Source organism: Hippichthys cyanospilos, chromosome 9 (genome assembly GCF_059441005.1).
Source record: "Hippichthys cyanospilos isolate Australia breed blue-spotted pipefish chromosome 9, RoL_Hcya_1.0, whole genome shotgun sequence".
In the NCBI taxonomy this organism is placed as follows: Eukaryota; Metazoa; Chordata; class Actinopteri; order Syngnathiformes; family Syngnathidae; genus Hippichthys; species Hippichthys cyanospilos.
Genome location: NC_142377.1, coordinates 15,187,815 through 15,206,873, shown reverse-complemented (window position 1 = coordinate 15,206,873; position 19,059 = coordinate 15,187,815). Strand labels below are relative to the sequence as shown.

The 19,059-nt window shown below is 40.0% G+C and overlaps 2 protein-coding genes across 5 annotated transcripts; both read left to right on the top strand.

The window, feature by feature from the left end:
- The first annotated feature begins 2,465 nt into the window (after window positions 1-2,465).
- On the top strand, window positions 2,466-6,538 carry LOC148419089 (keratin, type I cytoskeletal 18-like). Its single transcript, XM_088422383.1, has 7 exons — window positions 2,466-2,957; window positions 4,221-4,303; window positions 4,669-4,825; window positions 5,317-5,481; window positions 5,571-5,696; window positions 5,784-6,004; window positions 6,347-6,538. Exons 1-7 carry the CDS (start codon window positions 2,550-2,552, stop codon window positions 6,366-6,368), a joined length of 1,182 nt encoding a protein of 393 aa, XP_088278509.1. The 5' UTR covers window positions 2,466-2,549; the 3' UTR covers window positions 6,369-6,538.
- A 1,851-nt stretch (window positions 6,539-8,389) lies between these two features.
- eif4ba (eukaryotic translation initiation factor 4Ba) lies at window positions 8,390-17,660 on the top strand. Of its 4 annotated transcripts, none has more exons than XM_088422378.1 (15): window positions 8,390-8,507; window positions 10,530-10,670; window positions 12,007-12,191; window positions 12,346-12,462; window positions 12,589-12,643; window positions 12,763-12,909; window positions 13,081-13,203; window positions 13,356-13,565; window positions 13,652-13,916; window positions 13,996-14,084; window positions 14,175-14,418; window positions 14,508-14,545; window positions 15,718-15,847; window positions 16,203-16,275; window positions 16,478-17,660. In XM_088422378.1, the coding sequence occupies exons 1-15, from the start codon at window positions 8,495-8,497 to the stop codon at window positions 16,550-16,552; spliced, it is 1,905 nt and encodes a 634-aa protein (XP_088278504.1). In that variant the 5' UTR covers window positions 8,390-8,494; the 3' UTR covers window positions 16,553-17,660. The 4 variants fall into 4 exon arrangements, with proteins under 4 accessions (XP_088278504.1, XP_088278502.1, XP_088278505.1 ...); XM_088422376.1 differs by having other exon boundaries at window positions 11,986-12,191; XM_088422379.1 differs by lacking the exon at window positions 16,203-16,275 and having other exon boundaries at window positions 11,986-12,191.
- The last annotated feature ends 1,399 nt before the right edge of the window (window positions 17,661-19,059 follow it).

The following is a 19,059-nucleotide window of genomic DNA, read 5'->3' as shown; positions in this document are numbered from 1 at the left end:
AGTAATAGTATACAAGTACTGATAGTATATTGTGTCTTTCATTTCTGTTGGCTGTACTGAATTGCAAAGTGTATGTTAATATGTATGCACATGCTCAACACACATACTGAATTGGGAGTTGAAGTCTTTAGTATGATGCACAGGAGTTCAGTTCTTTGAAGGCTATTGATGAGGATATTAAATGATTTAGTCATTATATTTCCAATGACTAACCACTTTACCTCTGCAATTTTCTCCTGTCATATCAGAGCAAGGGTTGGATGAGCAGACCCCGATTTGTTTGTTTAGGGGTTGTGATGGTGAAGTAAAATGTCAGCGTTTTTCCATGCAAATAAGGACAAGCGCAACGCTGTCATGCGGTTTGAGTCATGCGGATTTAATTTATCGTTCCTCTTTATAGCTTGAATCTTCCCTTTACAAACTGGATTTTCCACAGATGTTTTTTTTTTCTTTGCTAACTAGCGACTGAGCTGGTGACAGTAAAATCTGAACATTCTTGAAAGTTGTTTTGACTTTGTTGTTTTTGTATGGCCTATTGTCAAAATGTGATTACTACAAGTCAGTCACTTTGGCTATCCACAGTTTAAAGATGAAGTGAGGGCACCAGGGGCCCCCATTCCTGAAGGTGCAAGAGAGGTTGCTTTGGTTTTCATTGAGGGTGCGATCAGCTTTTGTGGAGAGGGGAGGGGGCACCATTCACAAATGATAATGCAAATAATTAAATAAATCAACCACTGAATGTCTTGGGGATGCTATTGGTATTCACGGGGGAGCTATGGCCCCTCACAGATCACGCTACATTTGAGCGAATTCTTTAACAATCAAAGCGCTGGTTTTGTTTATGTGGGTTTTCAACTTTGTAACATATTGAAACCTGATATTGACATATTGATCCTTGTCAGCTGCTCTTTCACCATGTACTATCAAAGATACCTGTGAAGCTCGATCTTCAATAGCTATTGTATCTGTAGAAGACCTGATATGTGCAGTTCAGCAGATATAATGTGATTGGTCAACAAAGGTGTTCTTTATCTATGTTTTGTTTTTGATTGTGGTATGAGCATGGTATCAGCTAACGCTCTGTCTTTGTGTATCTTACCTTTTCCACAACCTCCAGGGTATTTAGGAAGCTTGTGTGTCCTTTGGATTTTCTTTGTTATTGTGGGAACTGTCAATGTCTTCACTGTTAACTTATTGTTGGTGTTGAAATGCGATTACAGCTGTAGGTCACTGAAGGAGTTAAGCAATCACTAGTCAACTTTGTGATTTTATATTTGCTGGTTGACAGTTACATTGTATTTGTTTCACAAAGCGTTTATAAAGCCATCATCATATGGTCCCGGTCAAAAGTTTGGTAACACCCTCAAATCCACTTTCTTACAACTTTACACAGAGAGTCATTCCAGGTCATAAAGCATCATCCACATTTTAAAGTTGAGTGAAAAACACACCAAGATTTGCAAAGCTGTTATCTGGGCCAACCTTGAGAATCTAAATTAGAAATCATATGCTGTTCTGATTTTTACATTTTTGTTGACTAAATAATTCCATGAATATGTCTTCATTCTTTTAAGCACTTTAAATCCTAATCTACAATTAAGGATTTTTTAATAATGAGAAAACACCAAACTGTTGGTTCTGTATACTTCGGATCCCCCCAAAAGTCTCAATTAAAAACACATGTTAATGTATCAGTGCTGTTGCTATGTTTTTTTTTTTTTTTAATTTCATCTCAACAAAGGTTAAGTTACCTTATGAGAAAACAAATGTATAAATTTAAAATTTAAGTTAATTCATTATTTTTTTTATCTTGTACAAATGTATTTTCATAAATTGGAAGTAACAGGGAAAGCTATTATTAGATGCATTAAAAAATGCAGGAAAACACCAAGATGTGCCAATTTTGCCTACTTTGAAAAAATTTTTTTGAAATACTTCCACCAATATTTCTTTTTAGTGTCACTGAATAAAGTATTAATTTTAAATGAAAAAAAAACTACTGAATAATGAATGTTTCCAAACTTTTGATTTAAACCGTATGTGCATGTGTTGCATGTGGTAGGAGGTTTTTACATCCGTGCCTGACTGACCAAACCTTGAGACTACAATGAAAAGCAGAAATGAGTCCTTTTATGGGAAAACCAAACGTATTTGGTTGTTTTTGCCAAGATCTTTGATTTTTCAGTTAAAGATTATGTAACCCTACACTTCCCTCATTTGCCTCTGCTCTCTCTTGCTTGACCAAACTGATTTGCATTGGTCATGCAGGGTTTGTTGCCCATAATATGCTCTGTAGGTTTCCATGACAATTGAAGACACACTAAGTTGCAAAAGGAAACATGCGGGCAATTCAGAGCGTGAGAGCAAGCAGGAAATGAAAAATGGGGCGATGTTGAAGTGGGCCGGGTCTAAAAAGACCAACTGAGATTGAGGCAAAGAAGGAGGAGTATAAATTCCCCACTTCCCACAGCCATCGTCTCTTCTGACGCCGACTAGCAGCAAGCTTGTACTTCTCACATTCTTCTCTGTAACACAGAAACTTCTCCACCATGAGCTACAGGAGATCCAACTTCCAGCAGATATCTGCAATGCACGCCACACCCCGCTACCGGGCTGCCAGCACCTATGGCGGTACTGGTGACATCCGCATCTCCACTGTATCCTCTTTGCGTTGTGCACCAACCAAACTGGGCAGCGGGATGGGCGGTGGTTTGGCTGTGGGTCTCGGTGGATCCATGGCAGCAAGTGCTGGCATGGGAGCCGGCATCACGGGCAATGAGAAAGGAGCCATGCAGAACCTCAATGATCGCCTGGCCAACTACCTTGAGACGGTGAAGAACCTGGAGCAGGCCAACCAAGAGCTGGAGATGAAGATCAGGGAGGCGTTGAAGACCGGAGGGCCTGACATGAGAGACTACAGCAAGTATGAACCCATCATTGAAGACCTCCGCAAACAGGTTGGTAGAACAGTTACTTTATGATAAGAATAATTTGTTCACCATCATCTAAAAATATCTGCAGGTTAAATTCATCATTCATCTTTTGGTGTACCCCAGGAATTTGAGGTCTCACCCTGGGGCCTGCGTTGTTCTTTTGCGAGAACGTCAAAGCTAACTTTGATAAAAGCTGACGCAAACTGGTGTCACATTTTCCAGCCCATTCAATGCCATTGACTGATATAGACGTCCAAGATCCATTAAGTCATTTACTCCTATTGACAGCTATATAAGTTTTAAAAATGAGCCAATTATAACAGGGCTTGCAGTTAACTAGTTAATAGCACATTTTTAGAATCTAAAGATCTACACATTTCTGATTGAAACTTAAAGAAACCTTAAAATAATTTATTTCCCATGGGGCATTTAAGAATATACTGATGATTCTAATATGCAAGGAAGTGCAATTCCTTTCCGCAATTTCTTTTTTTGGTTACCCCGTTTCTTCTACACGAATGAAGGGTGTGGTTGCCCAGCTCTGACCATCCCCCATCAATCTGGTCTTCGATTTTTTTCACCACTTCCCTTGGTGAGTCACCAACACGAGGATAGAAACTTCCACACACAAAAGTTCTGCAAATGGTGCTGCTTGTAATTGACATTCGACGCCACTCCCCCCCCCCCCCCCGTGTCCGTGGGCCCCAATGTGAAACAGATGTGTGGTAAAGACGCACACAAAGGCTCTTGTCCTGCCAGCATGAGTGTGTATGCCGATGTATATGTGTGTGGGTGTACTGCTTGCATAACAATCAGAAGAGTCAAATGTCACATTTTTTTTCTCCAAATGCCAAATATCTTTTCTCACATAATGACACTTTTTCTTCAACTCATAAAATGGTTGTGTGCTTTCCCTTTCCTGCCAGGCAGGATACCATGGATTTTAAAAAAAACTCACTCCCACCCACAAAGTATTTAGACTTCTCACATAAACACTTGAACATGAACACGATTGATTTATACAAGCATTATTCACAAGGAAAAGTTACTTTTTCAGAGAGGAGAAGTGCGTCAGTGGAACATTCTTCCTTCTCTTCCATAACTCCTTTGTGTAATCTGACTCTTAAACAGATGCTGAGATCCAAATCACATCTGCTGATTATTTTTACATAACTATGGAAAGTGATTCCCAACAGTTGCTGAAAAATGAAACTATCAACATGAATATGAACAGAATGTCTAAAAATCTACTCAACAGCTGACAAAAAACTGTCTAAACATTTTCAGATCTTTGACAAGATATCAGAGAATGCTCGTCTGGTCCTCCAGATCGACAACTCCCGATTGGCTGCTGACGACTTCAAAGTCAAGTATGTTGTTTTGTCTTCAGTCTCTCATGTGTTTAGTCCAGGTTATATAAATGTGGCAAATCTAGGATTTGCTGTCACATGCCATTGGAACTTGCCAAAGCAGACAAAACAATACTGTCCACTCATAGGATTTCACATTGGGTAGTAACTTTTTTCAGATTGGAAAAACAGCAATTTTTGAGAAAGTGAAGGATGACAATGATCCAAATTTTGCAAGAGTTAAACATTATGTTTAATCAAAATAAAGGAAAAATATATATATATTTCAGAAGATGTGAAGATACAGTACTTGCTTGTCATAGGATGGTGACAGTTTATAACACAGCATATTGTGAAAGCTTTTAAAAGAATGTTGGTCTGCACAGGTATGACACCGAACTGGCAATTCGCCAATCTGTGGAGGCGGACATTGTCGGACTGAAGAAAGTCATCGATGAGACCAACATGAGCAGGATGAATATTGAGAGCGAGATCGAAGCCGTGAAGGAGGAGCTTGAATTCCTCAAGAGGAATCATGAAAATGTGAGTAGACATAATAGAAAAAAAAGCCAGTATATTTTCCATTCAAAGTTACCCTTGAGGTGTGCAAATGATTATTCCTGTTTAGACCTTGTTAAGACCTTGACAGTATAAAAATGAGAGTGAGGGAATTATGTAATGTGCAGAAAAAAACCTTGAAAACAGCATTTAGATGTTCCAGTAAAAGAGTCAATAGTAAAATGTTAGAGCTAATAGATAGATAGATAGATAGATAGATAGATAGATAGATAGATAGATAGATAGATAGATAGATAGATAGATAGATAGATAGATAGATAGATAGATAGATAGATAGATAGATAGATAGATAGATAGATAGATAGATAGATAGATAGATAGATAGATAGATAGATAGATAGATAGATAGTAAATTATAGGGACTTTTAAATGATGTGTTCATCATTTGCATTGGGAATTACCTTTCGAGTTAATTCTAAATGGCTATTATCTCTCTTCTCAATGTTGTCATGTAGGAGGTAAGGGAGCTGCGGAATCAGATCTCCCAGTCAGGTGTGCAAGTGGATGTCGACGCCCCCAAAGGTCAAGACTTGTCTCAAATCATGGAGGACATGAGGTGTAACTATGAGAAGATTGCACTCAAAAATGCAGAGGACCTCAAACGCTGGCATGAAAATCAGGTGCTGTGGAGGCTCATCATGAACACCATTAATAGAATATGGAAATTGTATCTTTGGAAAATGTATGATGTCCCTTTTCTCAACTTTAGACAGCAGAAGTTCAGGCACAAGTATCACAGAACACAGAAGCGCTCCAGGGTGCCCAAATGGAACGGGGTGACTTAGCCAGACAGATACAAACTTTGGAAATCGAGCTGGCATCTCAACAGAGCTTAGTAAGTGATTATTATTTTTACCCATTTTGAAATAATGCAAGTATCCTCCCAAACATCACATTTCTTTTTTTAATGATGATTTATCAGAAAGCCTCCCTAGAAGACACACTACGCAACACAGAGCTACGTAACAACATGGAAATGGAGAAGTACAATGCTATCATCTTACATCTTGAGGAAGAGCTTGGAAACCTGCGTACAAACATCCAACAGCAGACGCAGGAGTACGAGGCTCTTCTCAACCTCAAGGTGAAATTGGAAGCTGAGATCGCCACCTACAAGAGCCTGCTGGATGGTGGTGATTTCAAGTAAGTATTACAAAGAAAATTGTTCTAAATACAAAGAAGCAGTTTTTGTTCCTGTCACAGGAAGTTCCATTTTTAGTTCTCTCATGTCTGTGCTCTTCATTGCCATGATTGTGTACTATTTGTGGTGATAACACACAAAAGAAAAAGTCACTCATTTAGATATTTTGTGATGTCTCACATGGTCAAATTGTATTTCTTCTTGGGGCGTTCAAGTTTGCAGGATGAAATGGATACTGTGGTGGAGAGGAACAGTGATATCACCTTTTAGGGAACTGTATGATCAAGCAGATGTAAAAGTTGGTGAAAGTGATTCAAAATAAATTTCATTTTCATTTTCTACAGACTCCAAGATGCCCTCCAATGAGCTGTCGGCCAAAGTTCCTGAGAAAGACAATCCAGGGCTGTCCAAGAAAGAAAAAAATAATAATTCAGGAATATAATTCCAGAACATAATTCCATCATATGCGACTAAAGTGAACAAGGTCATTAAGTAATGCGTGATCTGGCAGCAATAAAACAATCTTTTTACCATCAGTGCTGATGTTGGTGTATTATTTGTTTCAGTACAGTACATAAAACTTACTATTCACAGCATTCTTCTACGTTCATAGGAGATTACATGAGAGGAATCATCATGATAAAGTAGAATTATTGTGTCTGCCTCACAGCAGATGCCCATATAAAATTTGGAGCCAAGTCATACTGGGATTCAAACCCGGATCTTTCCACTGTGAAGCAAATGTGCTAATCACTAGGTCACAATAATGCCAGAACACTTCAGTGTTATATTAATACCTTTAGAAATTAGTGACAGCAATATTTTGAAACTCAAAATATATAACACAATGCTATACAGTGTATCTAATAAATTGTCCTCTGAGCACTGTACTGTTAAAAAGAGCTACCGTGGCACGTCTTTGGGCATTGACTTTATTTATTTTTGGCCAATAGAGAAGTCAAACTCAAAACGTGAAGATGGACAAGTAGGTTTTGTCATTTGTTTTTTGTTATCATTTTATCTCACTTATCTCTTTAATCTTTTAAAAACATAAACGCTCACCCTATTCACCACGAGTACTAGAATTTACAGTCTTTTGCAAAATTTAAGTACTTGTGCTTTTTTGTTCTTAGTCGAGTCCAATAATATGAAGCACAATTTTGAATATATACAGTGGATAATTTGATATCAAAGTTTTTTTTTTGTTTTTTTTTGTAGTCAGAAGAAAGGTCACATGGGCTCTTCTTTGAGCCATTAAGTAAATTTCGGAATCAAGAGATTCATTGTTTACTTGAATGTTTAAAGCATTAAGTCATGGTGAGAGTTGAGTGGGTCACAAGTCCGACTCTGATATGAATTTTATTATTTATTACATTTATGTCAAAGTAAAATCTGTATAACGTGTTTGGTAGAGTTTTGTGAAATTGTCATATTGATTGCTGAAACAGAGTGCAAGATAAAGGCTTACGTAAGTTAACGCCTCTAAAATACATAAATGAACTGTGACTGTCATTTTAATTCATGGTTCATTTGCTTATATTTTAGCACAACCCTACCTATAAAACCAACATATTTATGTATAAAAAAAAATCCAATATTATTCTTTCTAATGCAGTGACAGAGAATGCACTACTTGTGTTTGTTTGAAAAAAAAATAAACATTTGCATATTAAATTGCCATTGCTCGATTTTCCAAACACATTCATCTCTACTGCAGATATAGTTTTGTTTCATTGAGCCAAGTTGCTCAAATGGGTATTTTTTGTACAGGTAATTGACTGTAAAAATCTTATTGATGCTTACAGTATATTTCAGAATGTGTACACAAAAAATACTTCAAAGGGGAAATCAACCGCAAATTTTTGTTTCACAATAGTGTTTCATGCAAGACCACTAGTGCAGAGTATTATGAACACCACAGTATTATGAACATCTCCATATGGTGTTTGTGGATTATGAATAAAGCAGCAAAAATCTACCTGTCAGAGGGTAGCCATTTTGTCACTGGCTGGTGACTGAAAATGACAACTTTCTGAGTTATGTCATGTGATGTTTACAAGCTGAGCCATGATTGGTTGTTTGCTGAGCTCTAAGCATGTCAATGTCAATCGACAGCAAGAGGCAAGGTTGAAAAAATTAGCAGATTCTCCTGTTCAATTCATATTTTAACATTGGTAAGCAATAAAACCGTGGTTAGATTAGTGTGACCTCATGGGCTATATTATTGTAAAGATTTTTTACTTGGCTTCACCCATAATTAAATAACACATTTTGAGCTTGTTTTTTTGTTGTTGTTGTTGTTGTTGCTGCACATTTTAACAAAGTATGAGTACTTTGCAACCTCAAATAAAGGTGCTAAAATAATAACGACAGCAAGTCGGATGTCATGCGAGCCAAGGGAGGGAAGCTGATCTCGTGAACGCGGATGCGCGCTACCGATAATAACCCGCTGACGCCTTCATCCGGGAACTATCGCGAACTCGCTCTTCAACATGGCGGCGTTAGGTGAGGTTTATGTGGGTGAACCGACAGGGTCGGTTGGGGTACAAATAAGCCTATTTTAACAACGAAAAAGCGGGCACTTCGCGTTCGGGTCTTGTAAGCACGTCCCCGCTCACACCCCCGTCGTCTTTGGGTGCGGAAAGTAGATCTGTTGCTATTTTTAAGCCGGTGCGTACGAAACCGCCGAAGGAGGGTAGCAGCACGAAGTAACGACTGGCTCCATACGAACATTTCACACACGTGTTATGGTGCCGTGCTTTTTTTTTTATTATTAGCAACTGGTTGCTAAGTGTCATGTCTATTTTTCTGCTCGGTAGTTAATGTTGTATTACAACACCCCGGTTGCTATATGACGTGTTAGCTAACGGCTAGCTAAAAGCTGGGAGCACACTAAGCAACTAGCGCAAGCGCGTTTTAGAGGAGGGCTTGGGCCGACCAGCCCGGGCTAAACGAGGACTCTCCCCACGTGTGCGACAGTATTCGCCCGGCGTGCTTGCGGAAATTAGGCCGGTCAGTCGGAGCGGTTTAACTCGCTCGACACACGCATAGTGGTAGCCGTTCATGGCCGGGGAAGTCTGAAGTCTTTCCGGTCTAATGTTGGCGCGACGATTGCGTACTTGATTGTGGCTCTGCGACGTGCGCTAGGCCGTAAAAGCTAGCCAGCTCAGCAGGGATATGCTCCCCGTCAGCACGCCTTGTGCTGACTAAGCTGCGGCTAGCATCTCCAGGAAAGTCATCTATATGAATTGTGGATTTTTTGACTGCCACGTGTTGTCCTTGATTCTCTTGTCTAATTCGTAGTTATCATCATGGTTCTCTTGCATCTTATCGCTGCTGTCAAAATGTTGCTGTTCGTTGACCTAACAAAATAGGAAAAAAGTGAAAAGTCCACAATAGGTCAAAGAGAACCAAAGTATTATATAAGCTCGTAGCACGTCGCTGTATCTAGTTCACGATAAATCTTACAGTCAGCTTAATTTAACATTTTCTACACTGATAACAAAAAAGGTCTGCACTCGTAATGCTTTGCTTTTCAGACAATATTGAATGTTCTGCTGTACATGGATGCTTTATGGTTGTGTGTCACAAACACAAGTCATTTCTAAAGTCCGTTCATACAGGTATAGTGTTAAGACTAATATTTTAGGATACACTATCAGGTTCCTTCTGATGTGTCCATATTTCATTCTATTATAAGAAAAACACATACTTTACCCTTTAATATATAAAACAGACACAAGCCAACAGTATATAGCTCAATGATGCTGTATTTGAATTTGCCAATTTCATTTTAAGAAAACAGTGAAATATATCTGGGTCGGTTTTTTTTTTCGTTTAGTCATGGGCATCAACTTTTATGGTTATTAGAGATGAGTCAAGACAGATCCCACGAGACAAGATTTAGTTCACAATGACTAGACAATATTTTTCCAAGGGTTTTAGTATAAAACAATGCGTAATAGGCACTACAGGCTTCAGAAATGTTTTCTTGTTACTGAACAGACTGCAAGAAAATTAATGATCTAACTTTCAAATGTAAACAGAATTGTTTATGTTACTGGCTAATTTTTAAAATGCTGCTGCAGTGGAGCTCTTTAATTTTACTGAATAGTTTAATGAAATGCATACAGCTCATGTTAGCTGCAGTGTATGTCTTAATTTTTGGGGGGTATTTTACATTATTTTACCATGCTTTTCTTTCACCGGAATACCAAAATAATGTCACAATTTTGTAGTATGCATTGTTACTGCGTATTTTATTGTTATGCAAATTGGTCATTGCTGCGAATGACTTGACTGATCTGATGTGTTTACTTGCCTTATTTAAAAAAAAAAATGCTCATGGTCTTTTATTCGTGCCCCAGATCCCCACTTATTACAAAAGGACTCCTTTCTGCCGTATTCTCCTGTGTACTCCTCTGCATTTTTTGTGTAAAAATCTCATTAGATCTCCCCCTATCGCTTGTAGTTAATTTTGTGATAGCGTGCAACACCATTATGTTAACTCTATGGTTTTCTCATTAGCTAAGAAGAAGAATAAGAAGGGGAAGACCCTCACTCTCACTGACTTCTTGGCGGACGATAGTGGAGGCAGTGGCCCGGCTCCCAGCTACCCCATCAAGACCACTAGCTGGGCTGATGAAACGGATGACTTGGACGGAGATGGTGAGCACATACTGAAATTTTTGTTTAATTCAATAATGTTGTTTATGTGCTGATATTGATTTATTATGAGTGATATTTTGCATTTTTGTGGTGAAGTTGTGCATGATGGCAGCATTTCAGTGTTGCTGTAACAGCAATCTGTTTTTACATTTTGTAGACGTTAATCCACGTCCTTGTGGTGTCTTTAACACATTTTATTAAATAATGTACTTCCTGTAAAATTTCTAAACAGCGGATATGTTTTGACAATTTCAATAATTAGTTCGGGGAAATTTTATTTCATGTGCACGTCATATTTGTGGCTGTGGCTGCCTCCTGAATTAGCAAATTGCATTCATAATAATGTTATGTAGTCTGTACACATTTGACAAACTGAAATTACTTTGATGAGCAGCAGCATAAATGTTAGCTTATCTTGTTTTGAGTTTATCTAGTTGTGACATCAAGGCATGATTGTCTTAAAGGTCTCTCCATCAATTTAAAGGTACTTTTTTTTTTTTTTTTTTTATCTCTACGGCCAGCCAGAAATTTTATCATGTACAAAAGGAAAATTCCTCTGTTTGCAAACTGATGATTTCCGATCTTTCTGAAATTAAGTTGAAAAAAAAAAGAATACATTTTAACCCTTGTGCAGTAGTCTTTCCAGTCATTTTATCTTTACATTAAAGGCATTTCACTTCAAAGAGAAAGCATTGAAACTAGACCAGGGAGCTAAAATTTCCCCCAGACGGTGACAACATGTAAAATTTCAACATGACGTAACCACTAAATGTTACACACACTTACATCACACTACCAGAGTGTGCCATCCCTTGGCAAAAGTACTGCAAGAATGATGTGGATGAAAATTACCCAAAAATAGTCAAAATACTGCACAAGGTTAAAATATACTGAGCAATTAATTTCAAAGACGATTTTTGAGAAACTGGCACGGTCATCATCAAAGCTCACTGTAACATTTCTTATGTCAGTGGTTTTGTGACTTCAATGTCATTTTGCCATTATTTAAAATCCTGTTTTACTCAGCTCCAATTATGCATATCTTATATAACATGTTATCTTTGGGAAATTACCAATCATCAGTATTTCTTGTATAAACATATCAATCCCTATTTACCGTACTTTCAGCAAAGCTTTTTTAAGGTCCGCATTATGTTTCTATATTTTAATAGTTTGCTTTCCCCAAGTCTGCTCTATGCTATTTCACAAATCCAATTGATAGGTCATGTTAGTAGCCTTTTGAAATGACAGTAAGTTTTTCAAAAAGAATTTGGAGAGCTGAGTGATTTAGTTTTGCCTCTATACGTCTTTTCAGTGTCCACTTCATGGCACACAGATGAGGATTCGTTCCGGGCTCCGCCCATTGATCGGTCCATCCTGCCCACGGCACCTCGTTCAGCTCGCGAGCCCAATATTGACCGGTCTCGACTGCCCCGCAGCCCGCCGTACACTGCCTTTCTCGGCAACCTGCCCTATGATGTCACAGAAGAATCCATCAAAGACTTCTTCCGCGGCCTGGCAGTAAGCAAATATTTTACATGCTATCATAGATGGAAATACTTGGTCAAACTGTAGTTACAAGCTAGTTGCATTTAATGTTTGTGAACATTTCTGCCCCGTTTTGTCTCAGTGCAGCCCTTAGCTACTGATATGAATCGCTTATGTTTGTGTCCAGATCAGTGCAGTGCGTCTGCCTCGTGAACCCAGCAACCATGAAAGGTTGAAGGGCTTCGGCTATGCAGAGTTTGATGACGTGGACTCTCTCCTGAGGGCCTTAAGTCTCAATGAGGAGGTGAGGCTGCATACCGTGCAATTAAGTTTTCAAGTAAAGTTTTTTGCACAAATTCCATAGCAGACGCGTACAAAGGGAAGGGTCTTTTTCTATCAAGTATTCTTGTCATTTTGCTCATACCTACAGAACCTGGGAAACCGAAGAATCCGTGTGGATATAGCAGACCAGTCAAATGATAAAGGTACAAAATCAATTTAAACTAATTCCTGAGGGGCTATACAACAATATTGTCTCTTGCAAGCCACCAATCTAGTACTGTTAATGATACATTCCATACTTATACATATGTTTTCAAATTAGAGCGAGATAGTGGAATGATGGGTGGACGGGACCGCGGTGGGAGAATGGCGGACATGGGCCCTGACAAGACAGACACCGACTGGAGGGCCCGGCCCAGTGGAGACATTGACGATGCGCCGCCCAGGAGAGATGATGCCTTTGGAGAAAGTAGGTCACATTTTAAAGTGTGATTAAGAAAGTGGATTTACAGCACACTGGATTTACAGTAGTGACTTCTTGGAAGATTAAGTTTTGAAAGTCTTTTTTCAAACCAAAGGCAAACTGAAACCACAAATGTGTTTTAGGTAAATGAGTAAAGCCATTAAAAATATCTGACAGGGTCACGAGATCGCTATGAGTCGGACCGTTTCCGAGATGGTCCACGGCGGGACTATGATGGTGGGAGAGACCGCTACCGGGACCGCTATGATGACAGAGACAGGCGAGACTTTGATAGAGGAGGTGAGTACCTTGGGTCTTTGAGATGGGATGGATTCACTTGGATAACCTTTACTGGTATACGCAGTACTATGATAAACTAGCTTGAGCTTTTTGATTATAATCATCCTTATTTTTTGTAACCATCCATTTATCTTTTGCTCTTTCCTTTCTAGGTTATGACTCTCGCGGCGGTGGAGGAGGCCGTCGTGCCTTTGGCAGTAGCTTCCGTCGGGATTACGATGATAGTCGAGGTAGCAACGACCGTTACGGCGATCGGGATCGTTATGGGGACAGGGACCGTTACAATGATGATCGTTATGAGCGGCGGGATGAGCGGCGTGATGATCGATATGAGCGGCGCGATGAGAGGCACGAGGATAGAGGTGAGTGCAGTGCTTAGAATTTTGCGACTTGTAAATTTTCAAGGAGCTTCGCCATCCATACAACCCATGTTTCTTTCTCCCTGCAGCTCCCCAGCAAAGGCCTAAGTTGAATCTAAAGCCCCGCAGCGTGCCCAAGGACGAGGAAGGTAGCAGTGCTGGCGGTGGATCTTCCCCAGCTGCTGCACCAACCTCCGGCAGTCGGGCCTCCTCCATCTTTGGTGCTGCCAAACCAGTTGACACAGCAGCTAAAGAACGGGAGGTCGAAGAGAGGCTGAAAAAACAAGAGGAGAGGCTGCAGAGGCAGCTGGAAGAGGACAAGGGCCGGGGCCTTGACAGAAAGATACGAGACAAGTACGTAATTTGCACAGCTGCAAAAAAAAGAAAGAAAACTTGAAAGTTGAATACATTTGTATCAACCTTTTGTATCCAGAGACCCAAGCTGGCGAAATGAGGAAAGTTACACTGAGAGATCTCGTACTGGAAGTGAGTCCTCTCAGCCAGGAAGTGTTTCTGGAAGAGGTGAGATTCTGTGTAGTTTTCATGCACTTCTACGTCAGAACATTGAAGAGCAAGCCACATAATTCAACTATCGGTGATTTCTTCTGCCAGGGTCACGGTGTCGAGACAGTGAGCGTTCGGGGGAAAATGAGGTTTTCAGTGGGAGGGAAGAAGAATCGTCATCCCCTGCACCCTCCTCACAGCCTCCTCCTACAAAGGAACCTCTGAAGGTGATGCCTGCACCTCCGCCCAAGGAGAATGCTTGGGCAAAGAGAAGTGCGGCCAACACAGTCTCTGCTGAAGCTGATGGCCGGTCCCCAGTTTCCCCTGTTGGGTCAGTTCCTCCCAAGTTCAGGTGAGGGTACAATTTCAAGGCCCAACAGGTACATAGATGTTATTATACCAATGTATGTTATTCCCTGATTTTTTTTTTTTCCCATTTAGCTCCTCGAATTCTGCAGATGAAAGAGGATCTGGAAAGGGTAAGGGTCACTGTTGACACAGTGCGGGTTTTCTGTAAACACCAACGTTGTTAATACAATACTTGAAATATTTTAGTCTAGTGATTAGCAAAACTACACAGTGTGAAAGAGGGAAAAATGCCTTAAACTTGAGTTGATAGATGCATCATCAACTGATGAGTTGATAGTTTTTATAATATGGATTGTTGTTTTGTTTAAAAGGGAAATGTACCATCGTTTAAAATTTGACAAGAGGAATGACCTAGACAATTTGTCAGCAGATGTTATTTTGTTCAATGACAGCAGAAAACTGATAATATTTCTCCATCTCATCAACAATTCTGCTCTTCATTATGCTTAGATTTAAAAGGATCATTTTTCCCTTAATGCCAAAATGAGTACAGTGTCACAACTATTCATACTCCAAAAGTGGTACAGTTTGGAGGAACATTTTTGATAGATTTTGAGTGATAATTGTATATAAAATCTACAAAAATGATATCCCTAACTCTAATTCTTCTTAAATCTACAAACAAGAACAACTTGTCAGTCAGCCCTTGTCACTAAATGAATTGTTAATTTCTGAAAATTATTCTGTATTATGAAAGTATTTTACCAGCATTTTACGACCAGTCCTCTTGTAGCTTCTCTGGTGTGGGGGCTAACAGTTAGCATTCATGATAAGTGCCGAATTGGAAATATGCACAAAAACCTTGCTGTTTGGATTGTATTGTAAAATGCAAAATACTACAGTGTTCCCCAGCATATTCAAGATTTGAGGTTTCACCTTTTCTACTTTCTTTTTTTTTTTTTTTCCTCCCCCGTGAAGTCCATCTGCCATTCTCTGAGCCACATATCTGGTCACTATTTTTGAGCTCAGACCAGAAAAATAAGATTGCTTTGGTTGTATCTTGGTGCCAAGAAACTATCAAAGTGAATTGAGGAGCTTAATTTAGACTAATGAAGTGGGGGGACACTGTAATCAAACATGACCAACTAGGCCCAAAGCTGTCTGGAAGGAGCACATCAGACTCACTGGACCCAACATTTCCACAGTCATTTATTGATAGGACTTTGAATGCCCCTTCATCAGTGACTGCCACGGAAGGGCCTTTGCTGCTATAGTGTTTTGTAAGTGTAGTCAGCAGTTTACTGTCCATCCATTCTCTCAACTGTCTGGCTTCTCCTTTAAGATGAGAACAAGGCTGACGGTGCTCACCGGGAGCGGGGTCCCTCAAGGGCTCGAGGTGGGCCTGCAGGGCCTGGAGCAGGGCGTGGGCGAGCAGAGGGTCCCAACAGAGACCGAAGAAAGGAGGCAGAAAGGTCAGCCACCTAAAGCGTAGCTACTCTTTAAGTTGATAAAAAGACAGGGAGCTAGCATGAGGGCATCTGCAAAGAATGGCCCAAATTAACCTATACAACTGATGATGCATTCTTTGTTATGGGCAGTGAGACATTTGAATGCATTTGCTCCAAAAAGCTCATAATCCCCGGTTGGTCGTTGGAGTGCTGCAACAGTAACAACATAGCATAAGGTAGAAAGCTAGAGCGACTTGTAGATGATCCAAATGGATGGTTTGTGCTCCTGTAGTGTTAGAAGCTTTTTGCTGTTTGAGTATTATTGGCAAGTGCTGTGAGTCCTGATGAATGTTAACCTACGGGTTCATTCTGACTGTAGAAAGGATAACAGAAGAGACCGAGACGCCAGACCACTGCCAGAGCCAAAGAAATACGAAGAAACCCCAATCCCTGTAAGTTCGTCACTGGGCGTTGAACTCTGGCAGTTGACGTAGTTGCTAAAGGCTGCTCCCGAAGGACTTGGGCTCCTCTTCCTCCACATTTGTAGTCCAGCCCACCACCCCCAGCACCATCCCCACCAGCAGTAGACACCGAATAATAAACCAGAATATTTTTTACATTTGCTGAGAATGCACAATTGGTTGTCTTTTTCAGAAGTTCAGCTCAGCCAGTAAATACGCCGCCTTGCTAATGGATGGCGACGGCGACGACGCTGGGGATGTGGAGTAGAGAAGACCGCAAAGAAGAGGAGCAAATGAACACAGAATAATAATTTCACATAGCTTATATTCTCATGTGGAAGTAGCCCCTGGGAGGACAATCAGCCCTCCCTCCTTCAAACCTGTCTTTTAACTTCATCTCCCTTCCCCTCTCCCTCCTCTGCTCAACTATGCCCCACTGAGGACTCTTTCAGGTTCTACACGATAAGTCACCGACTGGACTTGTTTTAATTGGGGTGGGGGGGAAAAACAGAGTGTTTAGCTCAAGAATTGTGATGGATAAAGTTGAAAAATTGTAATAAATAAATGGAAAAAGTGGGGGGAAAAATAATTTGTACATTTGTGGATCACAGGTCCGATAAGTTGTCTGAGATCAGGGGTGTCCTAATCCAGTCCCCAAGAGCCAGTAACCGGCATGTTTTCTAGGTTTCTTCCCCGGCACACCTGGTTCAAATGAACAGGTCATCAGCAAGCTCAGCAGAAGCCTGATGATGATCCTGAGCTTTTAAAGCAGATGTGTCAGAGAAAGAAACCTGTAAAACACGCAGGACAGCCGCCCCCGAGGACCCGAGTTTGGACTCCCCTTTCCTAGATAATATAGTTATGGAATGGACTTTTAAATTCAAATTAAACATTCACGTTATACCTTGCCCTCCCACAAGGCCACATCACTTCATTAATTTTATTAGTCATATGAAATTCATCATTTTCTGCTCACTCAACGTTTTTGCAAATCTTGTCTTCCAGTACTGACTTTGATTCTGAAACTAAACCATTGATCGTTTTCCACGTCACATGTCCGCCGTTCAACAAATGCTTTGACATGATTCATTTACACTCCGAATGACAACAAGCAGCCGCCTCACGACTCAAGTCGAGTCTAAGTGCCATTATTGTTCTCCCCTAATCATTGTACAGACTTTGATCTCTTTCTACACCTTCTAATGAAACCATCGCTTCAATTAAAGTCTTATTTGCTCTCCTTTCTGGCCGTCTTCCCATCCTCAACTGCTGTCCACAAATCCTTATTCTCTTCCTCATGTGAGGACCACATTGTGGGAGGTTTTCATGACAACCTTTTTTTCCCGCTTGCAATAAAAGGGGTGTCATTAAATATACTGCGCATCCTTCTCAACTTTTTATTTTGCGTTGTTGCGTGCTACCAGTGCATTGAAAAACGCCCTTTGAGTGTAGGTTCTTTGAGCATGTGCATCAACACAGTAAAAATTTTAAGTTTTCTTAATTACGCATGCACCCCCTCTCCCAGATCTGAATTTGATGTACTGTACATGTTCGAATTAAGCACATTCAAATGTTCCAGAAGAAAATGATTGATTGTGAGATTAGGTGCTCAGAAAGTGTCTGTTCTGAAATCATGAAGTTGATTTACTCACAAGATTCCATGCTGTGAAATTTTGGTGAAATCCCTTGTTTGAAAACAAGGTTGGTTTATTCATCTGAAGCCAAGCATGTTTTTTCAATGGCAGCAGGTGCGGGTAAGTCCTGCCATCTACTGGAACATCATTTCACTGGGGAAAAAAAAAATTGCAGAACACTTAAGTCAACTGAAAAAATAAAATGATGTTGACACATATATCCGCATATGTTACATCCAACCCATTTTGGAAAAAAATGACGTGTTGATTGCATTGACTTAAGTCCTGTCAATCACAGAAAATGATGTCTGTCAGTTGCAATGCACCAACAACTTTTTGCCAGCTAGATGTTCTTGTCGTGTGGTCTGCAATGTTTCTTCAGCCGGGGCCTGCTACTGCAGCCTGGACGACTGGTGGCAGCTGGTAAGGATCCTGCTGAGCCTCATCACACACACAAATGAAGGTCAGCATGTTGGTCACTGAAGTCTGCTGATTTATGAGTTGCAAATACGATACCTTTCCTTTAATTGCATGGGATAAACTACAGTTTGCACTAAATTCTGAGGCATTATTAGTAGATTTAAAGTATGCTTATGCAGAATAAGATTTAAAAACCAATCCCTCCACAAAATAAATTTGTATGCTGTGTAATTTTCTTTTGAATTTCTTGAGACATGAAGTCTTTTTTTACTGTCAAAAGACGTGATACACTATTCGCGTTAGTCATGTTTGACCCATGGTAGGTTCTTCCAAACCTCAGATATTTATAAAAAGATGGAAATGCTGCGTAAATGCTAAAATGTTCAATTTGAAGCATTTGATGTTACAATCAGGGTTTTTTAACTTTCTCAGACCATTCAAAATAGACTTTTGACATCTACGCCCATCAGTGGCTGTGAACAAGTAAATTGGTGTAAAGCAATGTCAGTATGTGGAGAGGCATTTTTTCAACTTTTTCATGTAAGTTCATTTAAAAATGTAACCAATTGCTAATTACTTCGCTGACAGCCAAGTTATATTTTGCACACTGAGAAACCCAGCCAAACCCAACTGAGGTCTAAAGTTGACCTGGAGAAGTTTTGGAAGTCCTTAAGCCAGGGATCACCAACCTTTTTGGAACAACTACTACTTTGGTACTGAG

What these genes read in the sequence shown, in the direction of transcription:
- LOC148419089 (XM_088422383.1), top strand. Translation starts at nt 2,550, where the DNA reads ATGAGCTACAGGAGATCCAACTTCCAGCAGATATCTGCAATGCACGCC. An exon ending in TTGAAGACCTCCGCAAACAG is followed by an intron (nt 2,958 to 4,220) that starts GTTGGTAGAACA and finishes AAACATTTTCAG; the next exon opens with ATCTTTGACAAGATATCAGA. An exon ending in GCTGACGACTTCAAAGTCAA is followed by an intron (nt 4,304 to 4,668) that starts GTATGTTGTTTT and finishes TGGTCTGCACAG; the next exon opens with GTATGACACCGAACTGGCAA.
- eif4ba (XM_088422376.1), top strand. An exon ending in AGACCAGTCAAATGATAAAG is followed by an intron (nt 12,644 to 12,762) that starts GTACAAAATCAA and finishes TTTTCAAATTAG; the next exon opens with AGCGAGATAGTGGAATGATG. An exon ending in GCGAGACTTTGATAGAGGAG is followed by an intron (nt 13,204 to 13,355) that starts GTGAGTACCTTG and finishes TTTCCTTTCTAG; the next exon opens with GTTATGACTCTCGCGGCGGT.